Source organism: Gracilinanus agilis, chromosome 3, assembly GCF_016433145.1.
Source record: "Gracilinanus agilis isolate LMUSP501 chromosome 3, AgileGrace, whole genome shotgun sequence".
In the NCBI taxonomy this organism is placed as follows: Eukaryota; Metazoa; Chordata; class Mammalia; order Didelphimorphia; family Didelphidae; genus Gracilinanus; species Gracilinanus agilis.
Window position 1 is genome coordinate 55,411,473 of NC_058132.1, and position 22,880 is coordinate 55,434,352.

Here is a 22,880-nt window from a genome sequence, read left to right on the forward strand (position 1 = left end):
TTGAACCTAGGATCTCCCATCATTAGGCCTGGCTTTCAATCCACTGAGATACTCAGCTGCCCCCACAGAAATAATTTTGACAATCATTTCCTGAAATTTCAAGATTCAGATTCTATCCTTCCCTCTCCACTCCCCAAGACAGTAAATAGTCCGATATAGACTATACCAGTACTTTCATGCAATATACATTTCCATATTCCACATATCATGAAAGAAGACACATATCTTACATACAGTGAAAAACTCATGTCCTGTATCCAAATCTGGCCTCAGACACTTCCTAGCTGTGTAATCCTGGGCAATAACCTAGCCCTTACTGCTCTTTTGTCTTAGAACCACAGAATAAGACATTGATACACAGTATTGACTCCAATTGGTTCTTTTTTGTTTGTTTTTAAACTCTTACCTTCTCTCTTGGAGTCAATATTGTGTATTGGCTCCAAGGCAGAAGAGTGGTAAGGGTGGGCAGTGGGGGTCAAGTGACTTGCCCAGGGTCACCCAGTTAGGAAGTGTCTGAGGCCAGATTTGAACCCAGGACCTCCTGGCTCTCAATCCACTGGGCTACCCAGCTGCCCCTCCACAGTATTGGTTCTAAGACAGAAGGCAAAGGTTAAAAAAAAAATCACGAGGGAAATACAATGAAAAATGCAGTTAAGTTTCTTCTTTGGCTTTGGATAGCATTTTTCCTCATGGGTCCCTTAGTGTTACCTTGGAACCTTGTATTGCTAATAATTTAATCCTTCATAGTTGATCATCGTATAATAGTTCTATTACATCGATGTCCCCCCGATGCTGCTCACTTCATGTTGCATCAGTTCATAGACGTCTTTCCAGGTTTTCCAGAACTCATCTTGTTTATCATTTCTCCTGGCACAGTAGTATTCCATTACAATTATATACCACAATTTGTTCAGTCATTCCCCAAGTGATGGACATCCCTTCAAGCTTCCCACTCTGTTACCCCAAAAGGAGCTGCTAGAATATTTTTTATACAAACAGCTCTTTTTCCTTTTGATTTCTTCGGTATACAGACCTAGTCATGGTATTGCCAGGTCAAAGTTTTGCAGTCCTTTGGGCGTAGTTCTTGATTGTTCTCCAGAATGGTTGGACCATTCCACAGCTCTACCAGTGATGTATTCCTGCCCCTGGTTTTCCTCATCCTTTTCACTAGGCGATTTTCCTTTTCTGTCACGTAAACTGATGTGATAGATGAGGGAGTACCTCAATTCTTTTAATTTGCATTTCTCATCAAGATTGAGTTAGAGCATTTTCTTCATGTGGCCAAAAGTAGTTTTAATTCTTCTGAAAACTGCCTGCCCACATCCTTTGACCATTTATCAATTGGGGAATATCTTATATTCATATACATTTGAGTTCGTTCTCTATATATTTGAGAAATTATGTTTTCATAAGAGAAACTTGCTTCTTTTTTCTCTCTTTTCCTGCTTTCCTTCTACTTTTCGCTGCATTGGTTTTGTTTGAGCAAACCCTTTTTAATTTCACGAAATCAAAATTATCCATCATGCTTCCTTTAATCTTCTCTATCTCTTTTCTGGTCATAAACTCCCTTCCTTATCAGACAGGTAAAATTTTTCATGTTCTCCTCATATGCTCACGATATCCATCCCTAACTTTCTTAATCAATCAAATATTTAGGAAGTACCCACCATTGCCCAAGATTGTGGTGGGCATCAGGGATACTAATAATAAACACACACAAACCCTTATTTTCCATGAAGGGCAAGGGCTAGGCAATTGGGACGAAGCGACTTGTCCAAGGTCACACAGCTAGGAAGTGTCTGAGGTCAAATTTGAACCCAGGTCTTCCCAACTCCAGTCCTGGTGCTCTATGTACCATGCTACCCAACATGTCGTCCAACTATTCCACTTTATGCTTAGCTCTGATGAAAACTTATGTTTTTTTTTTTTTTTAACTTTATCAAATACAGTTCAGTCCTTTGCCTGACATTCTGAGCCCTCCAATATTTGCCTGTGGGATTGTAGCTTGTTAGAACTGAAGGAGTTTTTATTATTATCTTGAATTTTTTATCCTCTTCACAATTTTTTCCTTTCTAACACTTACCTTCTGTCTTAGTATCAATTCTAAGATGGAACTGTGGTAAGGGTAGGCAACTGGGGTCAAGTGACTTGCCCAGGGTCACACAGTTAGGAAGGATCTGAGGCCAGATCGGAACCCAAGGCTTCCTGACTACGGGCCTGGTGCTTTATCCACTGTACTACCTTCTTCCTTTTCTTCACTGAAGTGGTTTCTCAAAAGACCTCTCTCTTGGTTTCTTTCCATTACCGAAGAACTCGAATGCTTCCTTCTGCAGGAAACCTGGTTCTAGGCTCCCCATCGACCCCCAATGCTAACAACTTTGCACTTTTCACGTGATATTGCTTTTTAGAGTAACGAAGGTGTCTCATATTCCTATTAGAAGTATGAGTAACTGACTTATATAGCACTTTAAAGCTTTGCAAAGATATAGATGCAACATCTCATTTGGTGGTGCAGTGGATGACTGGGATTAGAGGATGGAAGACCCGTTAGGATCTTCCTCAGATATTTAGGAGCTAAATTAATTAACCCTTAAGCCTTGGTTCCCTCAGCTGTAAAATGGGGATAATAGCATCTAACAGCACTGTCATGACGATCAAATGAAGAATGTATCCTGTGTGATGGGAACTGTGGGCTCTTAGAAGGCAGAGGCTATCTTTTGCCTCTTTTTTGGTACCCCAGGGCCTAGCACAGTGCCCAGGACTTAATACATGCTGATTACTAGTAGGGTGGCACCAGACCAGGTGGTGGAAAGACTGCCGGACAACCCCTGGAGAGACTGGAGCTTGGCAGCATTAAGTATTTTTGTGCAATATTAACCATTTCTAATGCAGCCCTAGGAGGGTCATTTCCACTGTACAGATGAGGAAACTGAGTGCATAATTACTAAGAGGCAGGATTTGAAACTGTTTCTCTTTGTCAATAATTCAAGCACACCATAATCTGGTGCCACCCTCCTTATAACTACTCCCTTCTCCACATGGTACACTCCTGACAAACCTACTCTGTACCCTCATCCTCATGCCCCACCCCCTGAAAAAAATGCACACTTCCACATCTTTGTACTCAAGTTTCCTCTGCCTGGAATCTCCTTCCTTCTTCCCCCTCTTCAGTTGCTGAAATCCTACCCATCAGTCAAGGCACAGCCGAATGCCGCTTCTTCCAGGAAGGGAATGAGTGCCTACTATGTACCAGGCACCATGCTAAGCACTTTACAAATATTACTTAATTTGCTCCTCCTGTTCTTTTGCTGGCAACAACCTTTCCCTCTCAAACCTTACATAGCTGTTTTGAAATCTCTAATATAAGGAGCATGTAATACCGTGTAGTAGTTATGTTCATCTTATCTCTCATACTAGACTATATGGTTCAAGAGGCCAAAGGTCCGTGTTATTATTTCAACTTAGTATCCTCCCTGGGATTTGCGAGTATGAGGGAACATCCCAAACAAAATAGCTCCTTGAGGGTTCAAACTAAAGAGAAGGGGAATCAGGAGAGCTCTTTAAGTGTAGTTGAGGAGTTCAAGCTACCTGGAGTAGATGAATAACATCTATGGGTAGGAATCGGCTGTGGTTGCTATGACCTTGGAAAGCTTGTGGAAAGGAAGGAGTAAGCAGGAACTGGAGAGGGACATTTTAAAGGAATGAGAAAGAAATCTCTCAACTAATTCCTGACATGATGCTAAAATGTATTTTTAAAAGAATAGTTAGTGTGTATCTAGAAAGGAAAGGAATGATCATCAGGAGCTGGTCATGCCAGACTAACCCGATTATCTTTTTGGACAGGATTACTTGGCTACTCAGAGGAAGTGGCTATAAACTGTTTATTTGGATGTTAGCACAGCATTTGACCAAATCTCTCATGCTATTCTTATGAAAAAGATGGAGGGGGCAGCTGGGTAGCTCAGTAGATTGAGAGTCTGGTGAAGAGGCGGGAAGTCCTAGGTTCAAATCTGGCCTCAGACACTTCTTAACTGTGTGACCCTGGGCAAGTCGCTTAACACCCATTGCCTAGCCCTTTGTATTGGCTCCAAGGAAGGTAAGGATTTATTTAAAAAAAAAAAAAAAAGATATAGAGAGGAATTATTTAAGACCAAGCAGGAGATACACTACAAAATGTAAAATGAACAATTTTGATTGTATTAAAAAGTTTCTGTGCCAACAAAACCAATGTAACCAAAATCAGAAAGGAAGCATCAAATTGGGAAATTTTTTTATAATTTTTACATTTTTATGTATATTTATATATGCATATATGCATATATTTTATATATATAAAAAACCTCTGACAAAGGTCTCATTTCTCAAATTTATAAGGAACTAAGTCAATTGCACAAAAAAAAAATCAAGCCATTCCCCAACTGTCAAATGGTCAAGGGATAGGAATAGGCAGTTTTCAGATAAAGAAATCAAAATTATCGATAAGCACATGAAAAAGTGTTCTGAATCTCTAATAATTAGAGAAATGCAAATTAAAATAATGCTGAGGTACCACCTCGCACCTAGCAGATTGGCCAATATGACAGTAAAGGAAAATAATAAATGTTGGAGGGAATGTAGAAAAATTGGGACATTAATGCATTGCTGATAGAGTTGTGAATTAATCTAGCCATTCTGGAAGGCAATTTGGAATTATATGCAAAGGGCTTTAAAAGAATGTATACCCTTTGACCCAGCAATACCACTGCTGGGTTTGTACCCCAAAGAGATAATAAGGGAAAAACACTTGCACAAAAATATTCATAGTGGTGGCAAAAAAATTGGAAAATAAAGGAGTGGTATATGATGGTGATAGAATTGTGCTGTAAGGATTATGCATCTGGAGGAATTCCATAGGAAATGGGAGAACCTTAATGAAATGATGCAAAGTGAAATGAGCAGAACCAGAAGAACATTGTACACAGAAAGTAAAACGCTGTGGAAAAATCCAATGCAATGGACTTTGCTACTAGTAGTAATGCAACAAACCAGGACACTCCTGAAGGACTTATGTAAAAGAATGCTATCCACATGGAGAGAAAGAACTAAGGGACTAGAAATGCAAAAGAAAAACATGACATCACTTATCACATGTATTTATGGGAATGTGATTTGGGGTTTAGGCTTAAAAAAAATCACTATAGCAAAAACGAATAATATGGAAATAGGTATCACGTGACAACATTTATACAACCCAGTGGAATTGCTTGTTGGCTCTGAGAGTGGGGAGGGAAAGAAAATAAATCATGTAAACATAAAAAAATAAAGCCGCCAAAAAATAAATAAAAGAAAAAAAAAGAAGAAAAAGATGGAGAGTCATGGGCTAGACAATGGGGGTGTCAATGGAAGCTCATGTGGAGATGGGGTGTGATGGGCTCTCTAGTTTTAATAGAGCGAGCTCTGAATTAAAATCCTTGCTCTGAGACCTGATCTAAAATGTCTCCTCATTGGGAGGGCCTGTATCTTCTGCAATGAGGGGTTTGGATTACATCTCTAAGGTCCTTTTTCAAGTTCTGTATCCTCTGCAAATATGCCATGAGGACAGGAAGAGAAAAGGAGCTCTCTTCAACATTTCCACCAGATCCAAGGCTGTTCCTTAGGATGCACTTCAGGGGTGGGAGAAATGGGAAAGAAGGGGGCGAGCCTAGAATCCTCCAACAGTGTGGCTTTCATTCCTCGTGGGCTCTGGGGTGACAAGGCCAGCTTGGGATTGAGAATCACTTTTTCCCAACACCACTACCTGTGCACAGGACTCTGAATAACCCACAGGCTAGACAGAAGGACCAGGGAATAAATCAAGGAGGTAGATGTTTACTGCTTCCCAGTTACTTTTTATTTTTTTTAATGTTTTTTCTTTTTTTCTTAAGTATGGAGGCTCAAGTATAAGATGTAGATTTATTTTTATTTAATTTTTTTTTTTCAGTTTAAGCTTTACAAAAAAAACCAAAATAAAACAAAAAAACCCTTTTTGCATTCCATAAAAATTGACAGAAAAGCGCCTGGATTCAGGCTAGATAGAAGAGCAGAACGGTAAAGCAGATTTCCCGCTCCCTCCCCCCCACCCTTCCCCCGAAAATAGCATCTCCTTGGGACTGGGGGTGAGTCTAGAGAACAACACTGAGGACCCACCTCAGCCTCCTCTCAGAGCTGCTTCCCCTCCCTCACCAATCCCTCTCGGGTCCCCCCACCCCCACCCCAAACAGCTCCCACACACACGTGGAATTGGATTTCCAGTTTTTCCTTTCACACACCACAGTATTTCATAAATTTTTTTTGTTTTACATTTTTTACACCAATGTAACAAAAAAGGTGGGAGGGGATAGGGGAGTCTGGACATACAGATGGATTGTGTTTGATGTCTATAAATGGATTGGGGAAAGGGGAAGAAGGGAACATTGGGGTGAGAGAACCAAAAAAAACAAACAAAACAAATAAACCAACCCAATAACAACTTGTGGTCTCCATGGAAACCCAGAAGGAAGGTCTTGTAGGAAAATGTGGCGGAAAGTCGGTCTCAGACTTATAGAGCTTTATTCACGGGAGATGGCGCAGCTCGGATGCGGGTTGTTAGGTGACACGGGGAGGGCAGCGGCGGAGGCAGAGTTCTCTAAGGAAGGAATCTAGTGAGTGCACAGCGCGGCTTGTTAGCGGGAGGAGGAGTCTAACTTTGCTGCTTCCTCTTCAAAGCCTCCACCAGGTCGTTTTTAAGGGCTTCTTGCTTTGATTTGTCTGCAAAAGTCTGCACAGACCTGTAGGGAGGGAGGCAAAAAGAAAAACACAGCCTGGATTAGGGCTCACCGAGAGGAGGAGGAAGAGGGGCAGGCAGGCCCTGGGCAGGGAGTCGGAAGCCCTGGCAGTGGGTGCCAGCGTTCACAGAAACCACACACACACTGTCTCAGAACAAAAGCACTTTAATAGTGAGTGTCTCATTCTGCTGGGCCGAACCAGCATAAGAAGGCCCCTAGGAACTGGGGATGCTTCATGCTGTGAAGAAGCCCCAAAGTTTGGACAACAAGTCCAAGTATGGGCTGGGCCTGGGTCCTGGCTGGGAAATGCCAATTCTGTGGCTATTCCAACACTTTCTCCACTTCCTCATGAGCACTAGAGAACTTTTAGTAAAAAGAGAGCAATTTAAAGCCAATGATGGAGATGCACAAGGAACCTGGGCCTCAACTTCCTTGTTAAGTTTTTCTTACTTCCCTGCTCAGATCTGCCTCCATTATAGCTATTTCCCGTGATGAAAGAAGATCCCTTGTTCCACTTTTCCCCAGTCTCTGGAGCCTGCTAAGTTAGACTAGAAAGCCTGATATACAAGGGAAAGGGTACCACGAGCCAGGGAACAGTAGTAAGCCTCCAGGGCCAGGTGAGTCCAACAGTGGCTGAGCTCATGGTCCAAGTCAATGAAAGTCTGGAGCTTGGAGAGGGGCAGCCTAGGGGCTGAAGAGGGGACAATGAATGGGCAACTATTGGCAACTGGATAGAAATAGGGACGGGTCAATAGGGGAATGGAGGCCAAACTACATTTCTAAGAAAGGGACTCCAGCTCCATTAGAAGGGCATGATGACAGTGGGGGCTCCTAGGCTGGCTCTCCAAGGGAAGGTCTTGGAACTTATGGATTATTAAACTGTGGCTGGGAGAGAATGCTATGAGGGTAGCTGCAATAAAAAGGGATTTTTGGTTGAGCCCATGACCATCATTCAAAGTCTCCCCACAACCTCTGAAGTTGGCTCATTCCAGCCCTGCCAGGTGTAGCTTTGGAGAGTTCGCCTTTCCAGGTTATGGATTCTGCTAGTACTAAGTTTACTTTCTGGATGGTTTCTGTTTCAAAGCGTTTCCCTTCTGCTCTCTGGAGACACTGCTGGTATTATCCAGACAAATATCTTCCAGGCTAAAATTATGTTTCTTGGCCATCCCCTTCTCTCAGGTGAACACTGAAAGGGGACATCTATAACATCAGGGCTAGGGGGAAGACTGGTCCAGGCCAGTTCCTATCGTGTAAGGGGACCAGGGCTCTGAGAGCCATTGCTAAAGGCACTGGCTCTCTTTTTGTCTGCCCGGATAGTAGGCCAGATACTTTATGGGTCTTCCTCAAGGCCAGCCCTGCCCCACAGAGGCCAGACACAAGGAAGGAGTCTTCTGGAAGTTGGGTCACATTACTACCTTCTCTTCTGGGTGAAGGCTCTGGAGGAAGCATGTAAGTGGGCCTGATTCTTAGTAAAATCTGAGGGCTCTTTGGCATCACAATGGTGTTGTCAAACAATGGGTTCTAACCATTCATCCATCCTAAGCATCCTAGGAGATGCACTTCACTGGCCTGAGTCTCAGCGGCTCTCCTAACCAATGGGAAGGACTTAACCTGCCAATTTCAGGGGTGAAGCAGCAGAACCAGAAGATGAACTTGTGTTCTTTCTACTCCATGACGGGGAAAATGGAGGTGGCAAGAGGCAGAAATGTGGAAAAGCTGTGCCAAGCTCACCAGTCTATCAAATGCCACAGCTGCTTTTGGCCCTTTGCCCCTGAGAGGCTTCTGGCTCAAGAGCAATTAGTCCCTCTGAGGGCAACCCAACCAAGAAGTACTCTATTTCTACGTTCCAACCTCTGACCAGAGTGGAAATGATGAGTCCACACACATGCACACCCCAGCCCAGTTTGGGCACACAAGCCCCCCCCAACTCATCCCCCTCCGCCACACACACACACACACACACACACACACACACACACACACACACACACACACACTCACACACACACACACTCACACTCACACTCACTCTCAATCACTCACTCTTCTCACACACACTCTCTCTCTCCTTGTTACAGAGGGTAGATGACATGGCAGGCGCCTGTAGGATTAAGTGTTTGCTTGTTAATGAGCCCCCCGAGGATGTGGGAGGTTAGTGTGGCTGTACACAAGGACTGCCCAGTTTAGTGAGAAGCCTCCCTGTGCCTCTGCAGTGGGTGGGCAGGCGGGTACCTGGATCGGCTTAGTTATCGGGTTGGATGGAGATCTGGCGCTGAGTCAGCACTTGAGAAAGCTCCCTCTGCAACTGCTTAAACTTTTGGTTGTCAGGGATAGCGTCAATAGATCTATAGAGAGTAGTTTAGAAATGAGTGAAGCTGGTGGGCTGAGAATAAAGACCCAAAGACAGGGAGTGGGAGAGCAAAGGAAAAACCGAGGGCAGAAACACACACAGGTCAGAAAAAACAATGGGAGGAGAGAGGAAGGGGAACCCAGGCCACAACCCTGCCCCTAGGTGAGGGGCTGGGGGTTGAGTCTGGAGCCCAGCAACCCTGCTCTGGCTTTTCTCAAAGGAGGGCAGAGGGACCTAAAGACACATTTCCTGAGTCTCCTCACAGAAGCTGGCTGCCTTGGGGATATGCATGGCAGTGTTGGGGGTGTATGGAAATGAACACTCTTGCTGCTGGGGACCTGCCTTGAGAGCGCACCCCAACAGGGGATCACAAGGGGAGTCTCACTCTGTGGAAGCAACCCTGACTGCAGGGAGGAACTAAGCAAAACTTCCCAGGTGGAGGGCTTGGATTGGATTTCCCAGCTGGGGATGGAAAATTCCCAGGGATATGGTTGCGGGGGGGAGGGGGTCTTTTATATTTCAAATCGTAAAGTAGGCAGACCCAAAACCTTTGGCACCCCAGTCCAAATCCTACCTACTCTGGTCAGTACTACCTAGTACTTTCCAAATATGGAAAAAAATGTACATTCTTTTAGTCACTAGATTTTCTGTCGCTAATTAAAAGAGGCTGTGAATGTGACTAGTGGTGACATGCTCTCAACTGTCTCTACAATGAGAGGAATCTAAGGACAAGGCTTTGTCTTTAGAGCAACTGTCTGAGAGAAACATTCCTGGCCTGCTCTGGCCATCGGCCACAAGGCCCATTGCAGGAACACTGACCAACTATGCCTTGACCCTACCGCCCAATACCAACATAGCTGTAGGCTCCTCTTAGGTCCAACAGTCCAAAGTCCTGGGGTAGCTGGAGGGAGCTAAAAGGGCAGTCCCAACACCTGCAAAGAGATGCAGAAAATGACAGAGGAAGCCTGTTGTTACCTGAGCCCGTTGACAATGTCCTTTGTTTTCCCAAAGTAGATCTCATTCAGCGTACTTCTGATTTTATTTTCCATATCCTATGAAAGGAAAATAGTTATCTGGAATCATAGCTGGCAGTTTGAAGAGCCCCACCTACCCAGAAACTTTTCACTCCCACAATCCCATCCTCTGTATAATAACTCTCCATGACCACCAGAGGGAAGCTTAGGCTCACACACAGGACAGAGAAGTGTTTTCTCATCATCCAAGGCCAATGGGCAGTTCTAAAGGCCAATAACCTATTTAGATTCCTGCTAGGAACACTCCCCCCCTCCAAGTCCCATAACCCAGTGGTCACCAAGGCTAAATTATCACTGGTAATGTACCACAGCATCCCAGAACTTCAGGGCTGGAAGGGACCTCAGAATCCACTTAGTTCAGCCCTTTCATTTTACATTTACTCAGAAAGGGAAAGCTACTAGCAATCCTACCCTTCTTGGGAGATGGGGTTTGTATGCATGGACATAATCTACTGGGACCAGTTCTCTCCCTGAGTCAGAAGAAGCAGGAAGAGTCCTGGCCCAGACCTACACACTAATGTGGTAACCAACTCTAATCCCAGAGTTGGTCTTCTTAATACCTCCAGGTTCCATTCTCACTCCACAAACTAGGGGTAGTTCAGCTCATGGGGATGTGGAGATGAAAAAGCCAAAGTTTTGGGGGAACTGACTACACTATGGGGTAAGGGTGGCTTTGTCATGTGTGGTCCAGTCTCCATCCAACCAGATGGATAGGGAAGAATTTTCCCAGAGCTGAAAACCAGAAAAACTGTTCAGAGTTGCTATGCAGCTGGAGAAAGTGGAAGGAGACAGTCAAGGGTTCTAATCCCAGACTTGCCATTAATTTGCCTCATTTTCTCCTCTGTAAAATGAGTGGGTTGAATGGATGAAGATATAAACACTTATTTAGCACCTGCTATAGGCCTGGCAATGTGTCAAGATCTTTTCAAATGTCATCTCAAAGCCCCTTCCAGCTCTGAAGTCTCTGGTTCTAGAAGAGAATCATGTAAAGGGCCCAGAAGTAGCAAGCAGGCTTGGTTAACAATGTCATGAGGGATTCATCACCTCTGACCAAGAGATCAAGTGAAATGCTTCACCAGCTTGGACACAAGCTCCAAAAAACACTTGTTCAAACTGGCAATCTCAACCTCAACTTCCTACTTGGAGAGTGTCCAAACCAACACAGCCCTGGGCCCTTTCTTCAAGTAGTTTACCTCTACCAGGCGTCCAATGTTGGCTATGTGTGGGGAGGAATCACACACGGTTTCATCTTTCTCCATCTGTAAAAATTCAGAGAGGCCCCATATTATTGAGAAGCATTATGGCAAAGGGTATATGTCCAAATGGCCCAGTGCTGATCATAATCCTGGGCTAGATGAAGAGAGAGCTAGTTTGGGAGACCGAGTTCTCGGGTTCAAAACTTCAGTCTGCTACTTGGCACCTATGTGACTTTAGGCAAGTCATTAACCCTTTGTGAATCTGTTCCATTTCTCTGTAAAATGAGGGAGTTGGGTTCAATGCCCCTCAAAGTCCCTTTTGATTAAAATCTATCACCATCCCCTCCCCCAAACACAGCTCATACACATCAGCTAAAAAGAAGCTTTAGGAGTTGGGGTGAGACCAATTAACAGGCCAAGCACTGAGGAAGAGGTTTCGTTGGGGATGGTTGGTTAAGGCAGAGAAGGTGGCTCTTGTAGTTACAAATGAACATTTTCTCCTCCACCTATACCCCTTCTTTTGCAATGTCATCAAGAAGGCAGAGTAAAACCAGTGGGAGAGAGGAGTGGAAAAGGTAGAATGCCTATTTTTTGAAGACCACCACAAAGATCCCTACCCTACAGGGGAGTCCTAGCCTCCCAAAGTCTGACTGATTCGATATTGGGCACTTGTTGAGTCTCCTGATCTCAGAATCAGTCAATTCTGGAAAGGGACTTCAAGAGGTCATCTTCACTATCAGTGAGCCTCTAGGGCAGGGCTACCCTTAAAGTAACCCAGAGGGGAGATCATGTAACCCAGCAGAGAAAATAGATCTCAGGGACCTTAGGCTTCACAATGCCCGTCATAGGACCTGGAGAGTAAGAAAGAGCTGAAATTGGGGAATACAATCTGGGGAGGATGTATCACAGAAAGTGTGACCTCAAAATGGAAGAGCTCCCACAGGAGAGGATTCCTGCTCACTGCAGATCTTTGACTCAAGTCTAGCCAATCAACCACTTGTCAGGGGAAAGTAGAATTCACAGGCAGTTATGGATTAGATCAGATGGCCCCAGGGCCCTTTTGTTGCTGAGATTTTAGTCTAGAACAGATTCCCAAAGTGGGTGCTACCGCCCCCTGGTGGGTGCTGCAGCGATGGCCACGGGTGCATTTATCTTTCCTATTAATTGCTATTAAAAAAAATTTAATTTCCAGAGGGCTAAGTAATATTTTTTCTGGAAAGGGGGCATTAGGCCAGAAAAGTTTGGGAACCACTGGTCTAGAAGGTGAGGTATATCATTGGTTTGGCCAAAACCAATCTGGCTTAGAATTCTGCTCATCATTCTAGGGGAAGTAAAAGAAGTATCCCAAGAAATCTATGCCTCCTTAGTTGAGTTTAACAGATATTTTGTGTTGTTTGGTCATTTCAGTTATGTCCAAGTCTTTATGACCCCATTTGAGGACTTCTTGGCAGAGATACTTAAGTGGCATGTCATTTCCTTCTCCAGTTCATTTTCAGATGAGGAAACTGAGGCAAACGGGGTTAAAGGACTTGCTCAGTTTCATGCAACTATTTGAGTGCCTGCAGCTGGACTTGAACTCATGAAAATGAGTATTCCTGACTCTAGGCCTGGCACTCTATCCACTAAGTCATCTAGCTGCCTCTTATAAGACATTTAGTACGTTGTTAAGTGCAAAGTATTACTATGCCGGGCACACTGTATATGGGGAATGTACCTGGTACCAAAAATTAATACCAGGGAAATTTTACCTATGCCCTTCTGGCTCTGTGCTCTGCTGTTTGGTCTTGTTACACTGTACACACACACACTCTACACTACACACAAATGAATATACATTGGAGACATGCACATATGCATATATACGAAGACCTTACTGGCACTAGTGTCTATTGGCTGAGGACTCTGATAACTGATCATAATTTCCTTGCTCATGTTCTGTAGACCCCTGGGATGATGAGGTTATATGATCAATGTGGAGAGATTTGGGATCAAATCCTGGCTCTGATTTTTACTAGATGCCAGACCTTGAATAAGCCCTTGAGCCTCTCTGGGCCTCAGTTTCCTAATCTGTAAAATGGGGATAACGATGCTTGCATTGCCTCTCTCACAGGGCTGATGGACTTCTTCTCTCCTGGCTAGTGTCGGCAGTATGGAGACGTTAGACCTAAAGACCTGACTTTCTAGTTGTGATCGTGCTACCAAGGATACAACCTGTGATAAGTTATTTTCTATTTGACTTCAGAGGTTGTACATTATGGTAAGAAGGCCAAAGGCAGCCTGCTACCTGTTCTTGTATGGTCTGTGAGCTGAAAAAACCATTGTGTTTAGTTTGCTGACCTCTGGATTAGATGATCTATAGCTTCTATTACTACTATTCTTATTTTTCAAGTAAGAGAGACAATATGGTAGAGTGAAAAGAACTCTAGCTTGGGCCACAAAGGAGATTTCCTAGCCCTGGTTTTGCCACTAACTAGCTATGTGACCAACCCATGTTGGGCAGATTCTGCGTTTGATATATTGAGTGGTATTGTGAATATAAGGAAACAGTGGAGCCTGGCTGCTGAGAAAATTACTACAACCTTAGGTCCCATTATTCTAAGTATTAGCACGGTGACAGTCTCATTGGTTCTTTGCACTGGTCAGATCTGGTAGAGGAATAATCCCGATGAGTTTTAAGAGGCACACTGACAAGCTGGAGCACAACCAGCATGGCAAAGGATCTGGAAACTACCTAGGACACAAATGACAGAAAGCTTTACTCTGTTCAACTACCTGAAGGCAGAGCCTATGGAAGCAGGGAGCAAGAACTGTTCTGTGCAGTTCTAGAGGGAAGAACTGGCCAGGATCCCTGAGTAGAAATTACAAGGAGACCAAACAGGGATTAATATCAAAATCAAACTTTCCTAGAGAGTTCTTCATAAAAGGAAGGGGTTGCCCTGCAAAGTAGTGGTTTGGAGGTGTTCAAACCAAGATTAGGTGACCTCTCCTTGGTAAGGGGTGGTGTGGAGAAGATTCCTGCACTAAGTGACAGCTTGCAATAGAAAACCTCTAGGGGTTTGGCCAATCCTGGTATTTGACACTGAAGAAAGACCCTCTGATATTGCCAAGATAGCTTTTTTGAAAGAGTGGAATGGGAGGGGAAGGGGGAAGAGGGGAGGAAAAACTAGAGTATAAAATAATTATTTCTCTAGAAAAATTATGGGAAGAATCTTTGGAAATATGAATTTTCAGAAAGCTTTGGGCAACTTTTAAGGCAGAGAAGGAATAGAGAAGGTCCTGTGGAAGAACTCTTGACAGGCCAAGCTAGATGCTGGGGAATGCCCCTTTACAGTGACCATGAAGCTTAAAGTTAAAGGTTAACTTGAGCTCATTACTTGTCAAACATATCACACTATGCAGAGCTGTAAAAGTTTGCTGAAACAAACTTTTGATAAGTAAACCCTGATTTCCAAGATGATGAATTTAAATATAATTTGAAGCAACACACACACACACACACACACACACACACACACACACACACACACACACACACACACACACGAAGCAAGGGCAGGGATGGTGTCTATCTGTTTTTAAATGGTACTTATGGAAATGAACCTGCTATATTTCTGTGTCCTCTTTTCTCTAGAAATGTTTTCTATGTCCTCAGTGAAGAAAGCTCAGAGAACTGCTCTTTGGGAGTGGGGGTAGGGGGCTGATGGATTATTGTAGGTTAAGATAAAAGTTGGGGGCTGAAAGAAAAGGCCCACCTGGCCCAGATGAACCACACCACTCTAAGTAAAAGCTTTTTCCCTGGCCCCTGCCCCCCAGAGAGGCTGGCAATCTAACTCCTGGCAACCCTAGGGAAGAGGCAGAGGCCAAGAGAGAAGTGAGGGCTCCAGTGGAGCAAACAGCAGGGGTCTGGAGTCAGGACGGCATTCTTGGCACAGAGTCCTGATCATAAGGGTGGACTCACATGGCTGACTCATTCTTTCCATTTATCTGCCTCCTCCTTGTCTCACAAAACCAGAAGTATCTCAAAGCCAGATTTCTCTAACAATTATACTGAAAAGCTCAAAAGCAAGCGATCTCCAAAGTGGGGGAGGGGAACAGGTGAAGAAATGATCACTAGAGGAGACTCAGTCCACGCCTGGGGCTGTGCTGCTTGCAACAGCACTGGGGCAAGTACCCTAACTAAATTAGGGCCTAAGTGCTTTGAAATTCTACTTTGGGCAGAGGTGGAAGGGCAAGAAGGCAAGAGCAGGATGGTTTGAGGAACAGCAGGGGACTTCTTGGCGCTCATAAATGTGTTTCTACAGGCTCTCCACTGACACCTCCTGCTGACTCCTTCTACACCTGGTCAGGGTCAGCTCACTGGCAATGTACACCAGCCAAAAATAGAAGTAGTTTTTTGGTTTTTTTTTTGCTATGCATATGTTATTACATTCTTATAAAAGCTGATGCCAGAAGAAAAACATTTTTATGGGCCGTGGATACACAGATGTTCTGTGAGGTGATTCCAGAGGAGTCTGAAGTCAGCACCAGTTTATCCCCCAAACAACTACCCTCTCAAAAACCATTCTTTCGGTGATCTTGAAATAAAAAACGTCTTTGGAGAATTTTCCAGGAGATGAAGGAATACTACACATCTTCCGATGGTCAGCTGTCTCTGAGCACAGCACCCCAAGAGCCAACATTAATGTGGTGCTTACTATTATGTCTCAGACACTGTGCCAACTTCTTGTTCAATGACACTGTTAAATCACTACAGTGGAAAGACTGGGCTTCATTCTACTTCACATTCTGCTCTTCTTCCCCCTTGCTGGATTTCTCTACTTTTGTTCATCTGATCCAGTATGGTGGACAACTGTTTCCTGCTTGGATTTGGGAGACTTGGGGAAAGATCTTGGTTAGAAACTGTGACATGTCATTTGGATTTCACAAGTAAATAGTCATATCTGCTCTGCTCTCCAGCATGCTAGCATTTTCCCAGCTCACAATGGAAGACAAATGAGGGAAAATTATGACCTGGACACACATTTCAGATGATGCTAAAAATGTCTCAGCTTCCAGCATAGGTAAAGCACAACTCACTTTTACAGACACCCCAGAGGCAAATCTTGATGTGATTCTCAGACATCCTGGAACATTTCCAATCATTTCTACTTCTAATATCAATTAGTGCTGTTCAGCAGTCCACCCCCATTCCCCTATTCTCTCAGTGTACAGTGAATATGATTCCTGAACTCTCCTCCTTAATGGAGAATTCTCTCTCTGCCCCTCCCCCCACCCCTGTCACTTTCTGTCTTAGACTTGATACTGGTAAGGGCTAGGCAAAAGGGTTAAGTGACTTGCCCAGGGTCACATAGCTAAAGTGTTTAAGGCCAGGTTTTTTTCCTTTCCTTTCCTTTCTTTTTCTTTTTAAATCTTATTTTTTAGAAAATAATTTTCCATGGTTCCATGATTCATGTTCTTACTCTCCCCCCGCACCCCCCCCCCCCGTCTCCTCTCCATAGCCAATGCACATTTCCACTGGTTTCTTCATGTGTCATCGATCCATTTCCATATTATTTATAATTGCACTGGGGTGGTAGTTTCGAGTCTACATCCCCAATCATATCCCCATAGAACCATGTGATCAAGCAGTTGTTTTTCTTCTGTGTTTCTGCTCCCACAGTTCTTTCTTTGGATGTGGGTAGCATTTTTTCTCATAAATCCCTCAGAATTGTCCTGGATCATTGCATCGCTACTAGTACAGAAGTCCATTACATTCTATTGTGCCACAGTGTATCTTTCTCTGTGTATAAGGTTCTTCTGGCTCTGTTCCTTTCATTCTGCATTTCCTTTCTTTTCAACCAAGAACTAGGTAAATAACTTTTAGGCATCTGGTAGTCACCACCAGTAAGATACCATTACGGTCAACCACTGGCCCCCTGAATGCTTACTGTGGGTGGTTCAACCTAGGCAGTGCCTCATGTTGTTGTTTTGAATCTAGACAGCTCTACGAAACACTAGATACATGCCCACAGCTGTAGTCTTTAAACTTCACTTGGTGAAAATGACATTCCCAGCCTCTCCCCCAGTCCAACTTCCTTTTGTTCTACCACATCTGGAAGAGGGGGCAATGGGCTTTTCTAGTTTGGAAATATATGGTTTTGCCTAATTGCCTAGCTCAAGTCAGAAAAGACTTTCCTACTCTGATAAATGGCTAGGGGTCTCCACTGGTGTTTTATTGCCTGGTGATATATAATGGGGTTACTATTGCTGAATGGGAAGTGAATTCAGCTTGCAAATGACTGGCCTAATCTCCCCACTCTGCAGAATATTCACCTTCATTGCTAAATATTGAGTCTGAAAAAAATATCAAATTGCACATCTGCAGAGCCATTCCCCAGATTGGAAACCTTGGCTCCCTCCCCAGAGATTTATGTTCTCTCTTCTTTCCCACATCTCCCGCTGTCACACTGGGTGACCTTGTGAGGCAACTTCCTCTTTAACAAGTTGGCACTTCTCTTGCTATATGTATTTTTCACCTAATTCCCCCACGTGAGGGTCTGACAGCAAGGCCAATGCCCTCTAAGACCCCTAAGCTGTCTTTGGTGTGAAGGCCATTCCGTGTGACACAGGACGTCAGTCTTGATACTTGAAAGATCTTATGGACAAAAAATGATGCCGCAGCCAACTTGTTGTGGCCTCTGGGATACAGGCCTCTGGTCCACTGTTAGGTCTCTCCAGCTTGGCAGGACCTAACAGACCCCATGTTCAGGAGACTGGGATGAGGCACCAGTAGAACATGTTAATAATGAAGGCTGGGCAGTGGGGGTTAAGTGACTTGCCCAGGGTCACACAGCTGCGAAGTGTCTGAGGCCAGATTTGAACCTAGGACCTCCTATCTCTAGGTCTGGCTCTCAATCCACTGAGCTACCCAGCTGCTCCCAATTCATGTACTTTTTTTTTTCCTTCAAATTTTAATTAATTTATTTAGAATATTTTTCCATGGTTACACTATTCATGTTCTTTCCCTCCCCTCTTCCCTCCCCCCAATCCTGAACTGACAAGCAATTTTACTGGGACATACATGTATCATTATTCAAAAACTATTTCTGTATTATTAATATTTACAAGAGATCATTTAAAGTCAAAATCTCCAATCATATACCCATCAAAACATGTGTAAATGCAAAAAATTTTAATAAAATACTGGCAATGAGACTACAGCAATATATTACAAAATTCATTCACTAAAATTGGTTTGGATTTATACTAGGAATGCAGGGCTGGTTTAACATTAGGAAACCTATTAGATAATTGATCATATCAATAACCAACCTAATAGAAATCACATTATTATCTCAATAGAAATGGAGGCAGCCTTCAACAAAATACAACTCATTCCTACTAAAAATATTAGAAAGCAAAGGAATAAATGGGTCTTGAATTTTAAAAAAAGCATCTAAGGCCACAAGTAGAGAGATCTGGCTTCCTCACCTCCCATCCTCCTCATTCTTAAAACAATTTAATCTCTTAGCTATAGCAACACTCCACCTCCTTAGAGCTTATAGAATAAGAAATTCATTAAATGAGAACCTTAGTAGGCAGCTTATACAACACAGAACTTATTCAGCAAGTTAGACTCATACGGATACCTAAGAAGAAAAATAAAAACTAACATATTTTAAATACTACATTAGTTTTAACTCAGATTTTGCAGCATCTTAAAAACTCAGAGTAACATTTCTAGGAATTTTTCTTAGCTTGCCAACCCATTAAATTCCATAGGTATACAAAAAAATGTATGTCCAGTATTCTTATACCTTAATGGTTATCCTTACCGCCCCCCGCCCCCCATATTACTGGGAAGGTTTTTAACTTATTTCGATCATAGAGTCATGTACTTTTGACAAGATGGACATGCTTTGCCATGGTTTTGCAGCTCAGGTGGGGCAGGAGTAGCAGAAATTGCACCCCCCTTGACCCTGCTGTTCAGGCGTAGTCCCCAGGCCACACTGTGAGGGGTTTGCCCCACGAGTCAAACTAATCTCATGTGATCTGTATTTTTTCCAACAACAGTTCTCCAAGATGGGGATGGGAAGGCAGGAAATCAGATGAACTTTAGACTGTGACTGAGGTCACCCCTCTCCTCAGCATCCATAGCCCCTGGGGCAAGGACTCTCCAAGCAGTGTGGACTCCTGGTGATTCAGACTTCTATCACTGAAGGGCAATAAATGCCCTGCCCAGCTTTCTATGGGGAGCAGAGGTGGCTTTTCATGCCTGGGCTATGTGCAGTTCCCCAGGAAGACAGGGTTGGAAGTGAGGTTGAGTTACCTCGTCTGTCCTGGACTAAGAATGATCCTCGACAGGGTCCAGGCTGGCTTCTGGCACACTGTCATAGGGACACACCCTTTTACCGTGGCTCCAAAACCCAAATGCAGGTTTTTATCCAAGCCGGGGTCAAAGCTGGAACAGTAAATGGGGGACTCTGGCCCAGGGGAGGGGGAGGAGCTAATGATTATGGTTTGTTCTAAGGGTAAGTCTCTGTTTGGAGAGTAGGAATGGAAAGTTGAGGGGTGAAGAAGGGGCAAGAGGAGGCCAAAGGATAACACAGCAGGACAGAAAACTCATCCCAGGGATAACTATGTCTTCACTTGGGTACCCATAAATTTGTCATGGGGTTCTCCTATTATGGTCAACAATGAGCAAGCAAGATTTATCCTAGGGCAGTGATGGGGAATCTATGGCATGGGTGCCAAAGAGGGCACGAAGGGCATTCTCTGTGGGCACGCTGTCACCCCTGCTCCCCCTCAGTTCCTTCTTAGAAAGGCAGAGGGACTTGGGCAGAATTGTTCCCCTCCCCCTCTCCACAGTGCCTGACATTTTTTCACATCCCCACCCCTCTGCCCAGCAGCCAATGGGAGTGCACAGGGGAGAAGTTGGGAGACTCACAGGTGGTAAAGCTGGAGGGGAGCAGAGTGCTGGGGAAAGGGGGGCGGGGTAGAGGGGGGCCGTGGCTCCCTCCCCTTCTCTACACTCACTGAGGTCAATCTTCACTTCATCTGCCCATCAGCCCAGAAGCCCAATGGAAGTGCTTCCTCCCTCCCGTCTGGGGTGTGAGGCATGGCACCCTCAGCACTTGGTGATGAAGTGGGCATGATACATGGTCCCTAAAAGGTTCACCATCACTGTCCTAGGAACTTGGGCATCCAGAGCCTCATCTAACCAATCACAAGCAATCCAGAAGCTGCAGTGTGAAGGTCATTTTCTTGCTTTGGGTCTTCCAGTAGGGCTGTTTCAGGTCCAGTGAAATGGGAAGGTGTGCAGATGTAAGCATCGCCTGCCCCCCATACCCTATTTACCTCAGCCTTATGAAGATTCTTGGTTTGCCGAAAGGATGGTACCCTCTCCTTGTAGTAATAACCCCTGGAGCATTTCCACTGAAGGGCTCATGGGGGTGTATCCCAACCACTCTGGATTATGACCCCTATTTTACATATTAGGAAAGTGAGGCTCAGAGGGGCACTGCCCTGTTTGTATGGTACAATGCTTACAGATGCCAGGGATAGGATGTGGACCCAGGCCTCTAGAATCCAACATGATACTACGATGCCACTCTAATCAGTCTTGTTGGTACAGGAGTCGTTTATATCCCACCAGACCGAGCTCGGCCATGGTGGACTTATCTGTCTTGCCCCTAGCGGCTAGTAAGAAATCGTTGCAGGATGAGTCAATGTGACCAAACTGCAGATTTAATGTAAATACAAACTGCTGTGTCAGCATCATGGAGAGCCCAGGGAAAAGGGTAAAAATGGTCTGGGAGCCTGGCAAATCCACTGGTGCCCATCCTAGCCGGTTCCTGTGAGGCCCAAGAAGGAAGTGAAGCACTTTGCATTTGTGTAAGCAGGGCAGGGATGTCAGGGACTAGGGGCCAATGGGGTCTAGAAACCTGGTTCTGGCCTCAGCTTGACCAACAATTAGCTCTACTGCCCAAGGTGATTCTCTTCTCAGTTTTCTTGTCAAATAAAGGGGCTTTGGGGCAGCTAGGTGGCTCAGTGGATTGAGAACCAGGCCTAGAGATGGGAAGTCCTAGGTTCAAATCTGACCTCAGACACTTCCTAGCTGTGTGACCCTGGGCAAGTCATTTAATTCCTATAGCCTGGCCCTTACCGCTCCTTCTGCCTTGGGACCAATATACAGTACTGATTCTATGATGGAAGGTAAGGGTTTAAAAAAAAAAAAAAAAAAAGAGGGGCTGGTTAGATGAGAGAATCTTTAAAAGTCTCTCCATAGCTGACACTATGACTGGCTATCCCTCCCAGCTCTGATAAGACATTCTAGATTCTAAAGCCCTCCTAGTTTGGTCTTTGGTCATTTCTAGAGACCTCCAAGCTTTTACATCTTATGGGTTTAATATATTCTGGTCTTATCTGGAATGTCCATGTTCCAGGTAATAGTGATAGAATGCTGGGCCTGGAGTCAGGAAGAGTTGAGTTCAAATCTGGCCTCAGTCACTCACTGTACACAAGACTACTCTGTTTCAGGGAGCCCTTTCTTAGGAACTTGGCCCATACCATGAGTTCCACTATGGCTACTCCAGGTCTGACCTCTCTAGTACAGTATGCTCTGTGCTTCTTGGTACCCCACAAGTCACCAGAAATTGTGGAAGAGGAATTTCCCAACTGCTCACAGTTTGTGCTGACAAGAGGGATGGGAGTTAAAGGATTCAGAGCTGGAAGAGGCTACAGAGACCAGAGTCCCAAAGAGATGAAATAATTTGCCTAAGCAAGGCCCCTGATGTATAGAGTAGCAGGGTATATTTGAACCCAGGTCTCCAACTGTCCCCCAATATACTAATACACATCTATAGGCAGGCTGTATTCTGCCTATTTTGAGAGGGGAAATGTCCAATTTAAAGGTCCAGCCCAACCCTGAGATTTAGATTTAACCCAGGCCGCTCAGAGACTACCTGGTTTGTCCTCATCAATTTCTCCTCCTTACTTTCACTTACACATTGGAAAGCAGTCTCAACCGTAATACGTTGGTTTTTTAATACATATGGTTTCTGAGAAGTGTTAAGATGATGACAGAAGCATGAATTTCTTCATTAAAGCCCCAAGAGCAAAAGGCAATTTGAATTGGGCCCAGCAGTCTCAGCCAAGGTGTGTTAAGGACAGCCAGCCACTCATCAGCCTCAAGTTTAACTTGGCACAAGCTACTCTCCACGCCAAGCCCGGAACCAGGCTCTGGCCATAGTTTGACAGCTCTGATTTAAACTAATAGGAAGGCCAAGGATTAAATATTTGTCCAGGTCACTGTAAAGCAGGCATAATTATTATAAACAGTTTAGAGCAGTGAGTGATGGAGGGAGTGTCTCCGGACACAGATTTGTGATGTTTAACCAATTCCCAGGTGGCAGGGAATGCAGGAGGCGGGGAGAACACTCCTCTGGAGTCCCTTCAGCTCCTCCCTCCCTAAGGGTCCAAGAGGACAAGAACATATCTCCAGCAAGGGAGGGGCTTCTGTCCAGTTGGGTAAGCTGCC

At 44.4% G+C, this 22,880-nt stretch overlaps 1 protein-coding gene across 2 annotated transcripts in view; it reads right to left on the reverse strand.

Annotated features, from left to right (window-relative positions):
• Positions 1-5,640: 5,640 nt before the first annotated feature.
• The window catches only part of CAPZB (capping actin protein of muscle Z-line subunit beta), a 168,114-nt gene continuing 150,874 nt past the window's right edge, over positions 5,641-22,880 (reverse strand). Inside the window, exons 7-10 of one of the 2 annotated variants that reach the window (XM_044667819.1) lie at positions 11,360-11,425; positions 10,108-10,184; positions 9,015-9,127; positions 6,705-6,785 (exon numbers count right to left, since the gene is read on the reverse strand). In XM_044667819.1, coding sequence (XP_044523754.1) covers positions 9,025-9,127; positions 10,108-10,184; positions 11,360-11,425 — 246 coding nt within the window. In that variant the 3' untranslated portion in view covers positions 6,705-6,785; positions 9,015-9,024. Of the gene's footprint in view, positions 6,786-9,014; positions 9,128-10,107; positions 10,185-11,359; positions 11,426-22,880 lie in introns of both variants that reach the window. The other variant, XM_044667820.1, reaches the window with a different exon arrangement.